Source organism: Parasteatoda tepidariorum, chromosome 8, assembly GCF_043381705.1.
Source record: "Parasteatoda tepidariorum isolate YZ-2023 chromosome 8, CAS_Ptep_4.0, whole genome shotgun sequence".
NCBI classification, from domain to species: Eukaryota; Metazoa; Arthropoda; class Arachnida; order Araneae; family Theridiidae; genus Parasteatoda; species Parasteatoda tepidariorum.
Genome location: NC_092211.1, coordinates 40,592,335 through 40,612,055, shown reverse-complemented (window position 1 = coordinate 40,612,055; position 19,721 = coordinate 40,592,335). Strand labels below are relative to the sequence as shown.

The window sequence follows — 19,721 nt, the reverse complement described above, 5'->3', positions numbered from 1 at the left end:
GAAATATGGAGGCTCAAAGTTTATTTCTCTATTACATGTCACTGAAAGATGTTATCAATGGAAGGTGCGGAAAAAAACTTAAATCAAACGAAGAGCAGTGGTGGCTCAGGGGATAAAGCTCGCCTTCAAATGAGATGAACAGGGTTCGAAACCCAGCGATGGTTGATCGATACGAATTTCGCACCCAGGTTCCCACCGACCACAGTGCTGACGTAAAATATCCACAGTGGTAGATGGATCATAGGTTTGCCCTTGTCGTCGGGCTAACTGTGGGAGGTTTTTCTCCATGTAACGCAAATGCGGGTTAGTTCTATCAAAAAGTCCTCTGGGAAGGCAAATTTCTCCCAATACTTGATCCAGAAGTTCTCTCGTCTTCTAGAATGGGTTCAAAATTACTAGGCTACGGAGTTGAACATTAGTGGTCGTAAACCCAAGATTGCATCGACTGTTCAACGACGGTAATAAAATAAAATATATAAAAAGAAAATATCGCAAATATACATCTTTTTAAATTAATTTTTTATGTAAATGTATGTAAAATGTATGAATAATTTTTAATGTAAAAATTATTCAACAAAATTAAATTATATCCTTTAAAATATTCCATTTAAAAAAATGTAAAGAGCAATTTAATTTATAGGTGATCTTTCTCTTTTAGTATTCTATCTCTTTGAAACTTCATTATAAAATTTATTTGAAAAACAAATTATTTTTCATAAAATATTGTGCAAATAAAATTGTTATTTAATAATTCTGGCTTCAAAGTTTATTCAGATCTAAACAATAAAAACCAATACTAAATAAAACACAGAAATAAAAAAAGTGAAGCATAAAAAGCTTTTCGCTTTCTTAAGAGCTCTTGACGCATGATATCTCACTCGCTATCTCTTAACGTCATCCCCAAGGTCGCGATAAAAACGTGACCTTAAACTTCCCATCAAACAAGACACGCTAGAGAACTGTTGTGTTAACAGGTCACTTGTTCATTCGTTTAATAAAATGGCTCATTGTAAGCCCATTCTATATTCATACTTTAGAAGTTCATGTTCATGGCGAGTACGGATTGCTTTAGCATACAAAGGAATTGATTACGAATGCAAAACAGTCGATTTGCTGGCCGGACAACAGTACTCTGAAAGTTACCTGAAAATTAATCCTACTGGAGAAGTTCCTGTGTATGTAGACAATGGTAAAACGATTACCAATTCTACGGCAATATTGGAATATTTGGAAGAAACAGTGCCAAATGCACCACTTTTGCCAACTGATCCGGTAAAACGAGCACAAGTCAGAGGATTGGTTGATAATATAGTGGCAGGTATACAGCCACTTCAAAACATGAAAGTTCTATTTTTCCTTGGTGAAAAAGCAGCCTCCTGGGGTGGCGAAAAATCTGTCGCCTTTGGAAAACATTGGGTGGAATCTGGACTTAAGTCACTTGAAAAGAAACTTCAGGGAACGCATGGTAAATATTGTGTTGGCGACAACGTCACTTTTGCAGATTTATGTCTTATACCGCAAGTATATAATGCTGAAGATCGTTTTGATATAAATTTATCGAATTTTCCGCTAATTTCTGAGATTAGTTCTAGATTGAAAAAGCTAGATGCATTTGAAGTTTCTCATCCTGACAATCAACCAGACAGTCCATGAAAAAGCGGTCTCTAAAGACATTTTACAGATGTTTCAATTTTTCATACTAAATTTCAATTTGTAATGATTAGGTAATTATGTATAACACTTGGATTGAATTATGGTTATTTGAATTTTTGAATTTTTTTCCAGACTATTGTCATATTTTCTTTTAAAAAAAATAATATGTATAGTACAGGATAATTTCATGCTTTTTTTCATTTGGATTTAAAATCATTGTTGTTAGATTAAAACAATTGTACAAATAATAGTGAAAGCTTTGTAATTTATGCAAAAGTTTCTAAGCGATATAATTTTCTCAAAGAAAATGTTAAAACATTTAAAGAGCTTATTGCGTAATGATTTGCCACAAGAAACTATGAAAAACCACAAGAAAATGTAAATTTGAGATTATATTACAAGGTGCGTAACCAGATTTTTCAACAACAACTAAGCACCTTTTAAGTACTTTTTAAGCACTCAAATTTTTTTTAAAATCATTTTCCAAAAAAAAAAAAAAAAATCATAATTAGGATCTGTGCAGGAATAAAAACAAATTCTATCATTTTAAGTTCTTAATTTATAAACGTAAAATCAATAAAATTCAAAAGCATTTTCATAATCATGATAAAATAACTAGTTTCTATAAATATTGCAGAGAAAATTGTGAAAATCATGCATTTTTTTTGTAATTTAGAACGACAATCAACACGACAAAGAAAAAAATCTTGTTTTAAAAGATAGAAAATTCAGCATTTAAATACTTTGGAACTAATTTTTCACTAAAGAGCATAAAAAACCACTTTACTTAAAGAGACAATACTTTCTCAACGTCATTTAAAATAACGGTTACATTATTATTAAAAATTTCTAAATTGAAGAGAATTAGCGACAGCAAGCTCTTCACAAATTTATTTTCAAATCTTACATTACTGTCCATTTCCATAACTGTTATTCTTTGAGGGGAGAGACGATGAAATTGTGACAAGGTTGTTTGAGAGGGTACCAAGAATTGTGACCACATATATTTTGGTTGAAACAAAAAGATTTAAAACCAGCAGAAAAATGTTTTTTTTACAATTTATATTTAAATTTTTTCATATTTTCCAATCAAAAACTACATAATTGTCATTGTTATGATCACTAATGCCATTTATACAGATAAAGTTTAAAAATATAACTTGAAATATTATCCAAAATGTAGAGCTTTGATTAATTACAAGTATAATTTTATGTAATAGTAGAGGGACATGGGGAAGAGTGGGTCACAAATATTGTGAAAAAGTGTAATAACCTTTTTGTCAGCCCTTTAACTTTCTTAAGTCACTTTTTAAATGAAATTTACAAACAAACTGCCAATTACTTAATAGCGGACAAAATAACGTTATATAAATATTTTTTTATTTAATTTCAATGAATTAATGAACAATAAGAGAAAATAAATGTGCTTTATGATTAAAACGAAGAAAAATATAAGCAATTTACAGTGAAAAATATGAAGATGTATATTTTTCTTTTCTTTTAAACTCCTATTTTTCTTTTAAACTCCTAGCGTGTCCTCATGATAACTATTTTTTTTAAAAAAATTTTTCAAAGATACTTTTAATATTATATTTAACACACATCACTCAGTTTCTTTGAAATATACACTTAACACCTTTAAAAATAAAATCCAAAAGTTTCAAGTTCGATATTAAAATTATTATTTAAGAGATTAAATGCTTAACTTAAAAATAAATAAAAACCACAAAAATCTCAATAAATTAAAAAGCAAGATAAAAAAACTTATATTAGATTTTTTTTCTATAGTAGTTTCAAACAGAAATGCAGTGTTAAAACAACAAACTCATAGTAAACTTTGCTCAACACTTATTACATCAAGATTTAAAAATTTGTATATGCAATAATCACATAATTTTTTAGAAGTTTTAAAAATGCTCGACTTCACGTGTAGGTCGTCGAGGTACCCAAGCGGGGGTGCCATCCCCTCTGCAAAGGATCAAAAATTGTGGTGGCATGTCTTCGGATCATCTTATCACGGATGTTTCCCAGACCGTCGCCAATAGCCCATTGCAGGGGTGATTGCGAGTCCAAGTCAAAATTCTGGAAAATTTCTTTTAAAAAAAGTTTAAATCGAAAAATTAGAAAAAAATTTAAACAAGGTTTCTTTCTTTTTCTCAATATTTCTTAGTTTACTGAAAATATATTTAAAATTTTACACATACCTATACCATTTACACATACTTATGATGACCAGGAGAAGTAATTGAAATTTACAAATATCTTTCTTTTTTGAGTTTATNTCAAACAGAAATGTAGTATTAAAACAAAAAACTCATCATAGTAAACTTTGCTCAACACTTATTACATCAAGATTTAAAAATTTGTATATGCAATAATCACAGCATAATTTTTTACAAATTTTAATAGTGCTCGACTTCACGTGTAGGTCGTCGGGCTACCGAAGCGGGGGTGCCATCCCCTCTGCAGAGGATCAAAAATTGTGGTGGCATGTCTTCGAATCATCCTCAGGGATGTTTAACCTGACAGTCGCCAATAGCCCATTGTGCAGCTCTAGTGTGACGCAAATCAACTACAACAACAACCAGTTTTAAAACAGTTTCTCCTTTTGCAGGCTTTTAAGATTTTAATTTTGAAAAGAAACAAAAACTCATAATAATACGTCCAAAAATTAGTTTGTTTACAGTTTTATTTTGCCACCAATTTATATGTAATTTACTAAAAATACAACTCAATTAATAAAATAAAAAAACAAATGGATACAAAATTTTATATGAGAGTAGCACTTTAGAGTGAGCTGAGTATTATTGAAAACAATTGAGACACTGACATGAAACAACATTTTGTACATTCATTGTTTTAAAATACCAAAATATTTCATTGTTTAAATAGTAAAAAAAAAAAAAAAAAAAAAAAAAAAAAAAAAAAAAAANGAAAGTAAAAAAAAAAAAAAAAAAAAGGTTTGAATATTAAGAAATTCTTATCAATCTCAATCAAAAACTGATATATATATATTGATAAAAATTAACAGTTAGTAAAATCTTTAATTATTTTATACAAAACAATAGCATGTATTTCTTTCCATATAAAACAAATTATTGAAAAACATATTGTTAAAATAATGATCGAAATAAAAATCAAATTATAGCTTAAAATTATTTTCATATATGTTAGTTACCATGGAATAGACGAATATTTTAAATATTTATTTTTAAAAAAATGTGATATTTTACAACAGAAATGGCCAAACCTTTGCATTTTAGACAGTTCTAATGTAACTGAAAGCTTGGCTAATACTGTCTTTAGTTCCTCTTCTAGATTATTACTAACTATTAACATTACCAACTATGGGCAGTAGGTAAATATATAGATCACATAAAAATCAATAAAAAACACAATAAAGATTAATGGCTCGTGATAGTATGCTTTGAAAAATAGGTATTTAGTTCCACCAAATTGCTCAGTTAGTTAAACTTCCCACTAAAAGGTAGCACTGCAGAATAGAAATTACTATGTATCTAAGTATTACAAATTTGTTCAGATATCAGGAAAAAGCTTTAAAAATAAACTAAAACAATATTGTAAATTCAGAACAGCAGCTGAATCATATTCATCTGCATCATTTTCAACTACAGCTATTAACAGAAAGTGTAACTAAATGTGGAATTAGGTGGAATGAAATTCCTGGTTTCTCAAGAATATATCCTTAAACCATATCCCATATACATATAAACAGTGTCTTCTTTTACAATAATTGAGACAATGATTCCAAAAATATATATAAAGGATGCCATTAAGAAACACTCTGTCATATATATTGAATTATGCCATATTTTAATTTGCCAGTCATAAAAAAAAATTGGCTTATAGAATGAAAAAGATAGACGACACTTGTTATTGACGACACTTATTAAAGATACTTGACATATTACCATAAACATACAATCATATTCTGAGACTAGAATTGTAGACATAAATGCAAATAAAATAAATATGAAACCAAACATCATCAAATAATACAAGAAAGTGACTAAGTTAAAAATGAAAGGTGAGTTAATAAAATAAAAACTATAGATTTAAATTATATACTAAACAGAGTAAAGTCCTTTTTATATGTTCTAAATGCAAAACCTAAAGAAAGAAAAAAGACAGAATGAATCTTTAAGAACCTAGATAACTTTTAAGAAAAAGTGACAGATATGATAAAGATATATAAAATTTCGAGGTTACTATAATTTCGTAATTAAGAGTGTTATTTGAAGCTGCTATGGGAGATGAATTATAAGCAAAAGTTTGAATGTCTTAGACTAATTTTATACTTTAATTTGATACTATATATGTTATTTTCTCGAGAAAAAGAACTGTCCGAACTCTTAAATATATAATCAATTTAACAGGACTTTTCCACCCAGAATCTATAAAAAATTCTTATTTTCTTACCTATTTTTATAGCTCAAACATAGTGTTGGAGTTACTTATCTTCTAACAATAAAAAATTGTATCTGAAATTATTTTTATTTTTGCGAGATGGAAGCTTTTATTTACATTAAATATTTGCCCCATTTTCATGATCATCATATAGAGAGGCGCTTGTTAGAGATAAACAAAACCTAACAGTCATTAATAACTGTTACAAACTCTCAATATTTTAATTGATAAAAGGCATTATTTTATATGATGAATAATTTAATATGCTAATAAGAACAGTCTTAATAAGAGGGAAAAAAGAATTAGGAAATTAAAAATGTAAATATAAAAGTATAAAACAATTTTTTTTTTAGAAGAAAAGTAATTTATAGGCAAAATTATTGGTTAAGAAAATTAATGAGTTGAGATTCTATAGTCCAGATAAATCATATTCTAGAATTGCCAACAAATATTTAGCTTTTCTTAATCAATACATTTAAATAACTACTAATTAAAGATAATTAAAAATGAAGTTACTTAACTACATCACAAAAGACATGCAGATAAAAACAAAGAATAAAACATCAGTAATTTTTGAATTAAGTATTAAATTTTTATACACTGAATTGTAATTTTTTAAGGTTTCAAAATTTGCCTAGAAGTCTGCTTATTGATAAAGCTTTGAACTCGTACATAAATATTCTTTCTTCAATAGAACCTGAATTAAATACATAATAGAATATTTTCTCTGATTATGGACAATATAACTTTTTCAAAATTAAATATATCATTTGTTTTTCATATATATATTTATTTATAATTATACAAATGTTGCAATGTTTTTAAATTAATTATAATCCTTTTTGCTGAAGTGTGCTCAGAGAAATTATAGCATAACAGATATTGACTTTGCTTTAATGGGCCATTGAAATATTATGTAAGCATATTTTTAGCAATTTTGGACACCTTGTCAGCAAAAACAGGCAAATCAAAATATTCTCACATGCTTCTGTAAAAACTTCACAACCCTTCCTAAGGTTTTTATTTTAACTTTGATTGTGCTTTAGTATTCCAATTTTATGACTGAATTCAAATAAAAGACGTCACTTTACATAAAACTAAAAGTATGTTTCAATTCCCTTTATAAAAATTTAAGTCCTATATTCTATAGAAATCTTAAATGTTCTGAATGAATTAGAGAATTTTTCACATGAATTTTGTTAAATTTTTATTTTGCTTTTACTAAATTTTTCATAACCAGGTGATTTTAATGTTTTAGATAAACATTTCTAATACCTTTCCTTCCTCCTTATCTTCAAAAATAAGCAAATTTCAAAATTTCTTCCCAGTTCCGCCTGTACGTAATATTTGAATGGCCCCCAAGAATACATTAAATTAGAAAAAAAATAATAAAAAAGATTGCTTTTATACAAGTTTTATCTTCCCTTAAAGATCATTGAAATTATTTTAATCACTTTGTATAATACAAACAAAAAACTAATATGGCATTAAAAACATAATTATAGATCATAATTTGTTAACTTTAAAGAGATTAATTTCCTCATATAATACAGAAAGATTTGGCAACAAATTATTCACGGACGGACCTAGTGAAAGCTCTTGTTTAGCAAAACAATTTAATACCTCAAATTTGCTTTCAATAGTAAAAACTTTGTTGTAAAATATTACATTAGCAACCAGTTCTGGTATATAGAAAATTTTAAAATTTGTTCCAAGCTTTTTAAGTACATAAAGTCTCTGTAATTTTAAATATAAAATATTTTAACAGCAGTAACATTTAACTTGATTCTACAATATAATATTAAAATGATGATTATGAAATTATTGATAATAGTGCATGATCTTGTAGATTCATTTGTTTTATACTGAAGATTTATAAATTTTAAAAAATAGTGTATAAGATTATTTTTAAAAAGCTATTCTATAATAAAAAAAAGCAATGAAATCAAAAATTATTTTTTCCATGTTATATAAATCTAGTAAACAAATTATCCACAATAATAATACAAATAAAATAGTAGATTTAAAAGTTATGTACTGATAATTAATTTTATAGCAAAGCATTCAAAGTAATTGGTTAAACTTTAAAGGTAAAATTAACTATATAATTAAAAAAAAAATTTAATTTGATTTGATTTCACAAATTTTTTTAAAAACAATTAAAGTAATGTAGTAGTATATTAATCTAAAACAATTTAAATAGTGTTTAATATTATTTTCAATAATTTATAACATTATACACTATGTAAGCAATTAAGTTTCGTAACATTTAATTCATAACATTACATAAAAATGATAAAATTTAGTGAAAAATATATACAAATGAAGAAATAAAATCTATGAAATACAAACAACTTTTGATAAAGTTCTTTTTTTTTATAACTTTAATTCTTTTTTTTTTAAACATTAATTCACATTTACACACAACAACCTGGAATGATGTCGATGAAATTATACATGATGATTCAATGAAATAAATACTGTAAGATCACAGGGTATATGTACATAAAACACAGAGAATGTTATCAATAACAGAGTGTATATATTCATATTTATTTTAATACTACTCTTTTAAACAGATTAGACTATCAAAAAAGTTGACTAGGAAATAAAATAAAACACCACAATGAGAAGCTCATACCAATGTTACACTTTTTGAAAGAAAATAATTGTTTTTCACACAAAGAACCCCGAACGAACTTTTGCCTTCTTAAATTATTTTACTTATATTTAATGATCATTAGGTTTATTTTTATTTGTAATATTAAAAAAAACATAAGTGTATTCAATTTGTGCTATTAATATTAATTTGTCAACTTGTATAATTAATATAAGTCTTATGCAATTTTCCACGAATTTGCAAGATCCTGATTATCTTTAACTATTTTTTTCTCATTTCAATAACTTTAAAGACAGTTTAAAATTAAAAGAACTAAAATATTAGTTTAGGTGGTAAGATTTCTGCCAGATAATAAAAATAAGATGCATTGCTCTACAGCACTCAATGTGTTTAAAAGAATAAATTAAAAATCAACTTAGCAACCAAGCAAATTGCTAAATTTTACAGCAGATGCCTTAACCAGGGAAGACAGGCTGACATTGAATACCTTTTAAAGATTGGAAGAAACAACAAAACAAAAAAAGTTCCCCCCCCCCCCCCCTAAACCAAAGTTTGCATCTAAGAATAAAGAAAAAGATGCCCTTGTTCTTTTTCAACTGTATTTAGATTACATTTCTAACAGAATTGTAGTGAGGTTTCACATTCTTTAACTTTTATGGTTCTCAAGAAGTAAGGCTTAAAATTACCTTTGTTTCATTTCAAGCATTTTGTATACTTAATATTTTTGAACAATACAATTTTATAATCTATTGATTAAAAACACTTAAAACATTTTAACTATGAGTAATTAATGACAATAAAAAAGTAGATGACATCAAGAGTTAGGAAGTGAGATCACCAGTATGAAAATTATATTCCTTTGCTCTCTTAAAAACTCTCTCTTCTGGCCACTCTCAGTTATCATTGCAAACACAAAGATTTCTTTCTTGAGCTAATTTCAACCATTCAGCCCGATTCTCTCTAACTCCATCCATTAAGGGCTTCAACTGTTCAGAAATATTAGAAAATGCCTGCAAAAATAATATCAATTAGTTTTATAATTGTTCTTTGAAATTTTTTCATCATATTTCTCACTGCTAAAGTGCAGAAATCAGTTATTCTGTAGATAATCCAGCACAGTGTTCCCCAACAACCAGTCCGTGGATCAAATGGTGCGGGGCTGCCCATTTCATTGCAACTAAATTTAAATTCCTAGGTTTATACCCCAAATTAAAAAAAACTGTGTTTCATTAAATTTTTATTTATTTAAAGAAACCCTCTGAAGGTAGAGACATAAATTTGTAATGTATCATTGTCTCAGATTACCTCCATATGGAACTGTCTCATTGCTAGGAAACAAGCTCAGGGTTCTCATTGATTTAACGTTCTAGTAAGTTAAAATGTTAAATCACTTTATATTTATATTTTGGTGTAACTGTATTTTATTTTGTAAGGCATGTTTAAATACAATTAAATAAAAATTAATAAATCAAAATAATCCAAAATAGTCGTGTCAAAGATACGGCCCGCGATCGCAATGTGTCACAGAAAGACGAATCATGTTTTTTAGAGCATTTAGACTTCACTCGATTCCTCGACAGAAATTTTACAATCCACACACTACATTTATAAGTAATTTCAAGGGCAGCGAGTGATAGACAGTAACACCATTTCTTAGCAACAAGTGGAATCTTCTACGCGCTTCGAGTCTAGGCTAGAACCTTCCTATCGATATGAAAGGAGTGCGTCGGAGCGACGTGAGTCAGGGAAATTGCATATTTTTTCATAGAATGGAAAGGTAAACCACTGTGTTTGATTTGCAATCAAACAGTTGCTGTTTGTAAGGAGTTTAATTTGAAGAGACACTATGATACGAACCATAAATCAAAATTCAATTGTTACACTGAAAAAATAAGAATGAACACATTGTCATCTTTAAAATTTAAAGTGCAAGGTCAACAATCGATGTTTACTAAAGCTAATACGGAGAGAAAAGATGCCCTGAAATCAAGCTTTATTGCATTAGAAATCGCGAAGAGATCAAAAACTTTCATTGATGGTGATTTTATTAAAGACTGTATGTTGAAAGTTGCCAATGTTTCCTTTCCATTTCAAAAGTCAATAATACAAAATATTTCGCTCTCAAGAGACACTGTTGCTTCAAGAATAAATGATTTATCTCAAAATTTGGTTCTTCAACTGCAGGAGAAAATTAAGGAATTTACAAACTTTTCACTGGCTGTTGATGAGAGCACTGATACTGTTGATACGAGGTATTAACAGTAACTTTGAAGTAACTGAAGAACTATTAAAGTGCGTTCCATTGACATATACTACAACAGCAAATGATATTTATTATGCGATTGAGCATTTGATAGCAGAATATAAACTCGACTGGAATATACTTAGCAGCACAACTACGGATGGCGCTCCTGCCATGGCCGGCAAACGTTCGGGCGTTGTAACTAAATTTAAACAGAAAACATCAGGGAGTTTCATGAGATTTCACTGTATAATTCATCAGGGATCATTGGCATCAAAACATTTAAAAATGGACCACGTCATGCAACCTATAATTAAAATAGTAAATTTTATAAGGAGAAGAGGACTAAATCGCCGACAGTTCAGGCAGTTTTTACAAGATTTGGACGAAAATTTTTCTGATGTCCCTTATTTCCCTAGTTTCAGAAAGATTTTTTGCATTACGTGACCCTATTCAAGCTTTCATGTTAGAAAAAGGCAACCCAATTGATTATGACAATAACAGGTGGATTGATTGTGCCTTTTTGGTAGATATGAATAAACATTTGACTGATCTGAATGTAAAGGTACAGGGTAAAAATCTGATTGTCACTCAAATGTATTCATGTATTCAAGCCTTTGAAACAAAGTTGAAGTTGAGGGAAAATCAGGTAAAAAATCAAACTTTGGATCATTTCCTTCATTTAAAATCATTTGGCATAGTGAACCAAAAAAAAATTGGATCAATATTCTCAACATCTGCAAAATCTGATCACGGAATTCAACAATCATTTTGAAGACTTCTAAAAAGAGAATGAAATGGAATTCCCATATTTCAACAATCCATTCAATTTTGAAGCTTCACAGGCACCAGCTCATTTGCAAATGGAGTTGATAGATCTTCAATCGGAATAATTACTCTCTTTTATAACTTTGATATGATTTTTAACAACGCTATATTATATACAATATAATTAAATAAATAAAATGTTATTATAATTCAGTAATTTTTTTTATTTGAATCTGGCCGGCCTACAGATTCTAAATTTAATATATGGCCTTCTGCAAAATTGAGTTTGACACCTCTGATCTAAAATATAAACAATCAACGTCCCCCCTCCCCAGAANTTTACTCCCCCGCTGGCCGTGGTAAAATTAACAAGCATTGACAGGTCCATGGTGATAAAAAGGTTGGGAAACACTGTTCTAGCATACCAGCCAACATTGGAGAAATAAAATAACAAAGATTTTACTAGCGACATTTCTACGGCTACAAGGTAGTCTTTGTCAAAAAGAGAAATTCAAAATTGGAAATAATGTACGCACATATATTTAGCGAATTAGAAAATATGTATATAAATTTTAATCAAAAGAATATTTTTTAAACCATTATTTATAATTACTTAAACTATTTTAATTTATAACCGTCGTTGCACAGCCGACTCAATTTTGGGTTAAGGACTACTATATTCAACTCCTTAGCCTTATAATTTTTAACCCAATCCAGAAGACAAGGGAACTCCTGGATCGAGTATTGGAAGAAATTTGCCTTTGTGGAGGACTTTTTGAGGGAACTAACCCACATTTGAGTTACATGGTGAGAAAAACCATGAAAACCTCCCCTGGTTAGCCTGACAGCAAGGGGACTCTATAGATCCATCTACTACTGAGGATATTTTACTTTGGCAGAGTGGTCACTGCAAGCTGGATGCGGAATTCGTATAGACCAGTTATTGCTGGGATTCAAACCCGGTTCACCTCATTGGAAGGCGAACGCTCTATTCCCATGAGCTATCCACGGCTCGACTTAAACTATACTCAACATACTGTAGTACTGGCAATAGTACCATCTGTTGAGAAATACGATAAGTATTTTTGCCATCAGTGGATATTTTATCACGAAGCTTTACAAAATATACGGGTTACGGGATATACGGGTGAAAATACATGGGTAAACAGGAGATAGTCGAAAAATACAGGAGACTTAGCAGGTATGTTCCAGCTAATGTACAGATTAACAGGGATGACTCGTTAAAGTGCCAAAAAGGTAGTTTGAAAACAGCCATGATAATCTGGACATTACCAAGTAATTGTCAAGGTTAAAATGAGATCTTTACAGTAAATTCTATCTATTCTGTAAACTTCAACTAATATGTTATTTTTAATTATCTATAAAATAAAGTACCTACAATCAAATAATCAGCACTTTAGTTGATGGGACAAATCACTTTAAAAACTATAATATGCAGTTCAAATTAAGAAAATTAACAAAATGTTATCAGGGATCTGTTTAGAAGAAATTTAGGTCCGTTAACGGACCCTTCGCAAAATATCTTTTCATAAAAAAGGACCATTCACAAAATAATTTATCTTTTAATCGGGCCCTTCACAAATTTGTTTATCTTCATTATTGTTTTGCTAATCGAATACACCCTTCCCAGGGGAAAAAAAAGAAAGACGGAATTCCAAATTTCCCTACATTTGAATTCAAAATGTAGTATTCTAAGAAAATATTTCTACTTTTACAAACATCGTTTTCACACTCTTTTTAATATTAAATGAATAATTTATCAATTTATATTTATTCATAAAATTAATTAATAGAATATTATGTAAATGATATATTGTATACAACTAAACAAAGAATATCGTGTTTAAATTTGACAGTTTCTCGGTGGAACAGTTTAGATTTAACAGACCTTTAAATCAATCTTAGCTACCTGTTCTTACCCCACTTTTCTCTAAATTAATTCTACTGTGAGTTTAAGTAATTCATTTTCTTTTCTAAACAAAGTCGAATCTATTCTTATCTTTATTTACTGTTGCTTTTTATTCCTCTTTATCAACAGGGACATCTTGATTAAGTTAATGAAACCATGCATTCAAACAAGATATGTTACAGTATGTGCAGGAGTGGTTTGAATTAAATTATGTTTTGTGCAAAATAGATAAACTTTGAAGCTTCACATATACTGAAGGGCACCAAGATGACCACTTTGGAGCCCAGCAAGAGGCATCAATTATTTCCTATTGATGTCCCCATCAGAACAAGAATTATGTCAGAAAATTAAAATAATACCAATCATGTTTATGGGCTAAGGGAGTAGTTTGTCCAGAGAAGCAAGTTTCAAGAAAGAAAGGTAAGCATTAAGGATGTACTAGGGTCCTAAAATTTTGCCAGGTACAGATACCCGGTGAGAATTAAATATTTTATTCAGCCTGGTCTGGGTACACAGCAAATATTACAGTTGTTACCAGGTCGGGTATTATAAGATTTATGCAAAACAACATAAAAATCGTATAATTTTCAATTAACGCTTTGAGGCAGATGGGACACCAATGTCTTTTTTATTTACATTTTTCTGATGTTCTAATTATAAGAAAAATATATTTTAGTACTTTTTGATAATAAAAAAACTGCTTCATAGTTACTAAAAAAATCTGTCAGATTATCAGAATTGTAATAAAATATAAAATCAAAAACAAAAAAAAAGCAGTTTTAAAAATTTATTTTTGTATTCATATTAATAATTATTTAATAATTGATTTTGTAAATTAAAGAAATTCAAATGACAAATAATTTTTTCTCTTAGATCTAAATAACTGCATTGTTTGGAAGTGAACATATTTAGGAAAGTTTTACCTTTATCGTAGAAAAAAACATGGGTGTTTCATGCTGTATTTTATAACTAATAAATTATTAAATTGTTATGTATATTATTCACTTATTTTGAACTAAATTAATACAAAATTATAAAAAATAGGTCCAATAAAAATTCTGCGTTAAAGGATTAAAAGAAGAAAAAAATATTTCCCAAGGTATAATTCCAAGGAAATTTATTTTGCACCTATAAAGATAAAAACATAAGCTTTTATTTAAACCTAATTTGAAATAAAGTTCACAAAAAAAAACTGGGACAGTTGTTCTGATGTAAAGAAAAATTAACCTAAAGCTTTTTTGCTTTGAAATGGAAATTTCTGCTAATAGTAGACTTACTAGTTAATTTTTTATTTGGTTTACTAAAATTTTCAATAATATTTATTAATGTAGCTTCTGTTAAAAGCAAGCTGTTTTTAAAATATTTTAATGAAATAACATAATATTAAATGAAAAAGTTTTTAACTATAAGGATTTAAAGTTCAATTATCAAAAAAATATAAATGTAATTTACTTGCAATAAAACTGGAGGAAAATTTGATCTAATAAATAACTTTTTCTGTATAACTTAACCAGACAGGTTAAAAATTGAATTTATTGAACTAACAAGTAAGAAATTCACTTTCTAGTAAAAATTTACTTCAAAGTCATAAATGGCCAATTTTATTTATACCTGCTTCTTTTCAATATAAACCTAAATCTACTTATGGAATGAAGTATTTCATTGAATAACGTAAAAATAAAAAGTTTTTTTTTTTTTTTTTTAAACTACCTTAAAAATTTTGTTCTAACAGTTAATTGGGTTACTGGTTATAACACGAGGTTGTATTTACTCGGAAATTAATCTGCAATGTTTAAATTAGTAACTGTTATCCATTACAGTTCTATTGAAATGTCAAATCTACAAACCTAAATAAAACACATCTTTGAATTTTAAATCAATGTATTTCCCTATTAATTTAGTATTTAGAATTAATTTCCGAATTTGCATGTCCATCTCCTAAGCAGATGCTTCTTTTCAGCTAACATAATTCTTGGTCACAAAGGTGGTAACTTTACCAAGATTTCTCTGAAATAAAACACTGCAGACTAAAATATAAATTAATGCCTAAACCAATTTTTTTTATCTGAACAAAATAATGTTTGAATTCTTGGATATCTAATACTATAATTATTTTGATGAATGGTTTTTAAGGTTACTATAAATTTGAATGTGGTTTTGTCAATCAGCATTACATAGCTGCCAATCTCTAGTTATAAAAATGCAGAAGAAATGCCTAAAAGTGCAGAAGATTTGCAACTGCATAGTAATTACTAATAAATTTATAAAATAAAAAAATACTCCCCTTTTTTTAAAAAACAAAAAAAGGAAGAAAAAAATTTAAAAAGACTTTTGACCAACTACTTGAGGGTATTAAATTCATTTATTAATTCTTGATTAAAGGGAAACATATAATATTTTAAGACTTATATTACCATTAGTTTAATTGCACTATAATAGTATTTACTATTACACTATATATAAACTCAATAGAAATTATGGAAAAAGAATTACAACAAAAATTTTTTTTTTTGCAAAGATGCTTCAGTAGCACCTTTTGCTTTCACTAAAAATTCTATCGAAAAGTCTCTTTCAAAACAAAGTATTCCTTCTTTAGACTTAATTATTAAAAGTTTTGCAAGAGTCCCATCAGACATCGATGAGCGGAATTGAGTCCTAGTTTTTTTACTACAGAAAACACCCTTTCGCATTCAGCATTGCTGTGGGGTATAGTCAATATAGTCTGACTTATAAGAAAATACTAGTTATCGGGTGGACGGGTAAAATGCAGAAGATCTTCTGCGCATAAAAAATAGCTAAAGTAAGTAAAAATCCAGAAAGCTTCTGCAAAATGCAGAAGGGTTGGCAGCTATGGCATTAGGTAGGTAAAATTGCAATGTACCAGATCTTGGGACTAAAAATTGAGTGCACTTACTAGGTAATGGGTAGTGAAATTCTTTTGCCAGACACAGGTAAAAAAAAATTAACCAGGTACATCCTCAATAACAACTATCAATTAAATTCCTAAAGCTGATTTTCCTTATTAACCTAGAAGCCTCTTAAGCCTTGTTACCCCAGATTATCTAATTTTATCAACCCCTATGCAAGAACGGAAAATTGTATGAAAAGAACTTTAAGTTATAAACAAAATACTGACCACACCCTACCATAAAGCAATTCAAATACAGACGTCAATCAAGTAAACTTATTTTCTCATGAACATATCTAATCAACCTGAATAAAGCACAAGTAATGGCACAAAGATAATTTTTTTTACTCTTTGTTTCAACACTGCGGAAGATTTTTGATTATGGCATCAAAACTATACTTTTTGGATATGATTATTTGCACTTTTTCGCATAGAGCACACAGTGTACTCTATCATAACTTGGATTACCTTCTCAATTATTGAGAGGTAAAGTTTATATAAACAGATTTAAAATTGTAAACTGTGAACAGTATATTTGAAATAGTAAATTAGTTAGAAATCATGAAAAAATAAATTTAATATTTGTAGCAGCAAAACTAAAAATTGTTAAAAATAGTACTTAAATCATATTTTTTTCTGTACCTCATAAACTGGTGCACAAATGGAATCAATGAATCGCACCTGCATCAAAGGTAACTCTTCTTTCTTATCCCGATTCATCATATCCTTGTAGTAAAAATAAAGACATTGTTAAAAAAAAAAATCATAAAAGGCAATAAACTATTTTTTCTGTAATTAGAAAAATAATTTCTTAATACATACAATAGGTTGAATCTTTAGTTGCTCCTTTTCTATATCACCTTGTTGAAAAAATTCACTAGCTACAAGCTCAGCAACCTGCAAAAGCAATTTAATAATTTCTCGGAGCTAAAACTTTGAAATAATATACTGTAACAATTTTTAGTTAAATTTCAATATTAAGAGATTTAATCCTAAAATACTTTTTTTCTCAATTTTATACCTTCAAATCTAGAATTAATATTTTTTTATTTAATTTTTACAGCTTTCACTAATGCAAAAAATATTTAATCAGATTACAAAATACCTTTCATAGGTTCATAGAAGTACAGTAGGGAACCGATTATCCGGAACGATCGGAACCATCGCTATTCCGGATAACTGATTTTTCCGGTTTTCTGAATCGCTACAAAAAGCCGTTTTTTTATAGTTAAACCCAACTAAAAAAAAGAAAGAAAATTGGAAATAATCTTAAAAAGAAGAAAAAACGATGAAGTAAAACACTAATGATTATTTTCAAAATGATGGTAAGGTAAACATCTTTCAAAAAAGAATGAAAAATCCTAAAATCTTATGAGGGAAAAAAAATAATTTTTTTTAAAATGGCGGGAAAATGTATCGAATTTCGTTCCGGTTTTTTGGTTTTCCGGTTTTCTGATTTCCGGATAACGGGTTCTATACTGTACTAATTAAAGTACAGTGAGCAAAAAGCTAACAAACGGTCCACCCTGAGTATCTTTTGATCTAATGATTAGATTTTCCCGTTTTAGGACTTAATTCTAATGGCTCGAAAGGGTGACCTCAAATATGCAAATTAATAAGTGCAGACGATATTTTAAGTTATGAAATCAGATACAAAAAGGTACTTTCTCTGAATAAACATATCTTTTCTTTTTATGGATTTGGATTTCTGACCCCTTAAATACCGGGGTAGCTGCAGTCTGGGAAATATGGTCCCAATCGTTTGGTCAGCAGTGCTCCAAAGTTTTGGACCCCTAATGTTAATTTTACTTTTTGAATATTTTGCTATATCTCGATAACTTTTTAAGCGAATTAAAGAAATATTACAATGCAATTATAAAATTCCTTTATCCAACAATAATTTCATGCAAAAAATAACTTTTAGTAAATATTTATTATTCACTAAACCTTTAGTAATTATTTAAGAATGGTTAAAAAACTTTTGAATTGCAAAGTACAGTTTTTGCATCATTTTAAAGAAAGTAATTTTTATAAGGCAAAATAAAAAATTTGAGTTTAATCAGTCAAACAGTTCCTGAGATATATAATTTAAAGTGCCTGAGTTTTGAGAAATTCAATTTTTTGGGAACTATTTGATCGATTTTGTTCAAATTTTATATTTTGCCATATAAAACTACATACTTTAAAATGATGCAAAAAATTGTATACCTTATAATTCAAAATTTTTACCACCGTTCTTAAATAAAATAATAAAAAATATTTACTAAATGTTCTTTTTCTGCATGGAATTATGTTCGGATAAACGAATTTCATAATTAATTATGTGTAATAATTTTTCAATTCACTTAAAAAGTTCTTGAGATATAACGAACTACGCAAAAAATGAAATTTTACAAATAAAGGGGTCCAAACTTGTGAGCGCTCTCTTGAGTAAACGATTGGGACTTTATTTCCGAGATTGCAGCTACCCCCTATATTTTGGAGTAGATTTATCCCAGAAAGAACGTTTTTGTTTCAGATTTTGTAATTTAAAATATTGTATGCACTTATTAATTAGCATATTTGAGGTAACCCCTTTAAGCCATTAAGAGTGAGTCCTAGAAACTAAAATTCAATCATTAGATAAAAAGTTATTCAGGATAGTCCTTTCTTTTTTTAGCACAATGTACATTGCTTAATAAACCTAGTAATTAACAATAAAAGGATTAGTTTAGTATTTTTGTAAGCTAAAACTGGTAGTCACAAGAAATAAACATTATAAATTAAGGTTTTGAATTAGTAAATATACACTTTACATCAGCATATCATATTATAACAACACATCAAGATATTCTCTGTAATAGTAACTATATAACATTAATAAATATTGTATATTTAGCTTTTTACGTTCACTATTAAAATATTTCATCATTTCTTAACTTTTTTAAAGCATAAAACTATCCACACATTCTGCTAATTGAAAGATGTAGCTACTTACAACTCTCTGTATGTCCCACGGTTTTGTGATAGCAGCAATATCACAAGCAGTCATTAACATAGCTCTAAAATGAAATGAATGTACACAAAGATATTAGTGTGATTTTCATCAAAACAAATATCCGAATAAAAAACTACATTTTATAAGAGTAAGAGAACCTAATGGAGTAAGAGTGAAAAAAGTTAAACTTTGTCA

The 19,721-nt window shown here is 28.3% G+C and overlaps 2 protein-coding genes across 2 annotated transcripts in view; one reads left to right on the top strand and one right to left on the bottom strand.

Moving 5' to 3' along the window:
- Positions 1 to 892: 892 nt before the first annotated feature.
- On the top strand, positions 893 to 1,766 carry LOC107456270 (maleylacetoacetate isomerase). Its single transcript, XM_043055512.2, has one exon. The coding sequence runs from the start codon at positions 1,000 to 1,002 to the stop codon at positions 1,651 to 1,653; it is 654 nt and encodes a 217-aa protein (XP_042911446.1). The 5' UTR covers positions 893 to 999; the 3' UTR covers positions 1,654 to 1,766.
- Positions 1,767 to 8,450: 6,684 nt separating this feature from the next.
- Positions 8,451 to 19,721, bottom strand: part of LOC107456264 (dual 3',5'-cyclic-AMP and -GMP phosphodiesterase 11) — a 237,781-nt gene continuing 226,510 nt past the window's right edge. Inside the window, exons 19-22 of the mRNA XM_071183878.1 lie at positions 19,527 to 19,590; positions 17,372 to 17,446; positions 17,192 to 17,275; positions 8,451 to 9,711 (exon numbers count right to left, since the gene is read on the bottom strand). Of these exons, the coding sequence (XP_071039979.1) occupies positions 9,595 to 9,711; positions 17,192 to 17,275; positions 17,372 to 17,446; positions 19,527 to 19,590 (340 nt within the window). The 3' untranslated portion in view covers positions 8,451 to 9,594. The remainder of the gene's footprint in view (positions 9,712 to 17,191; positions 17,276 to 17,371; positions 17,447 to 19,526; positions 19,591 to 19,721) is intronic.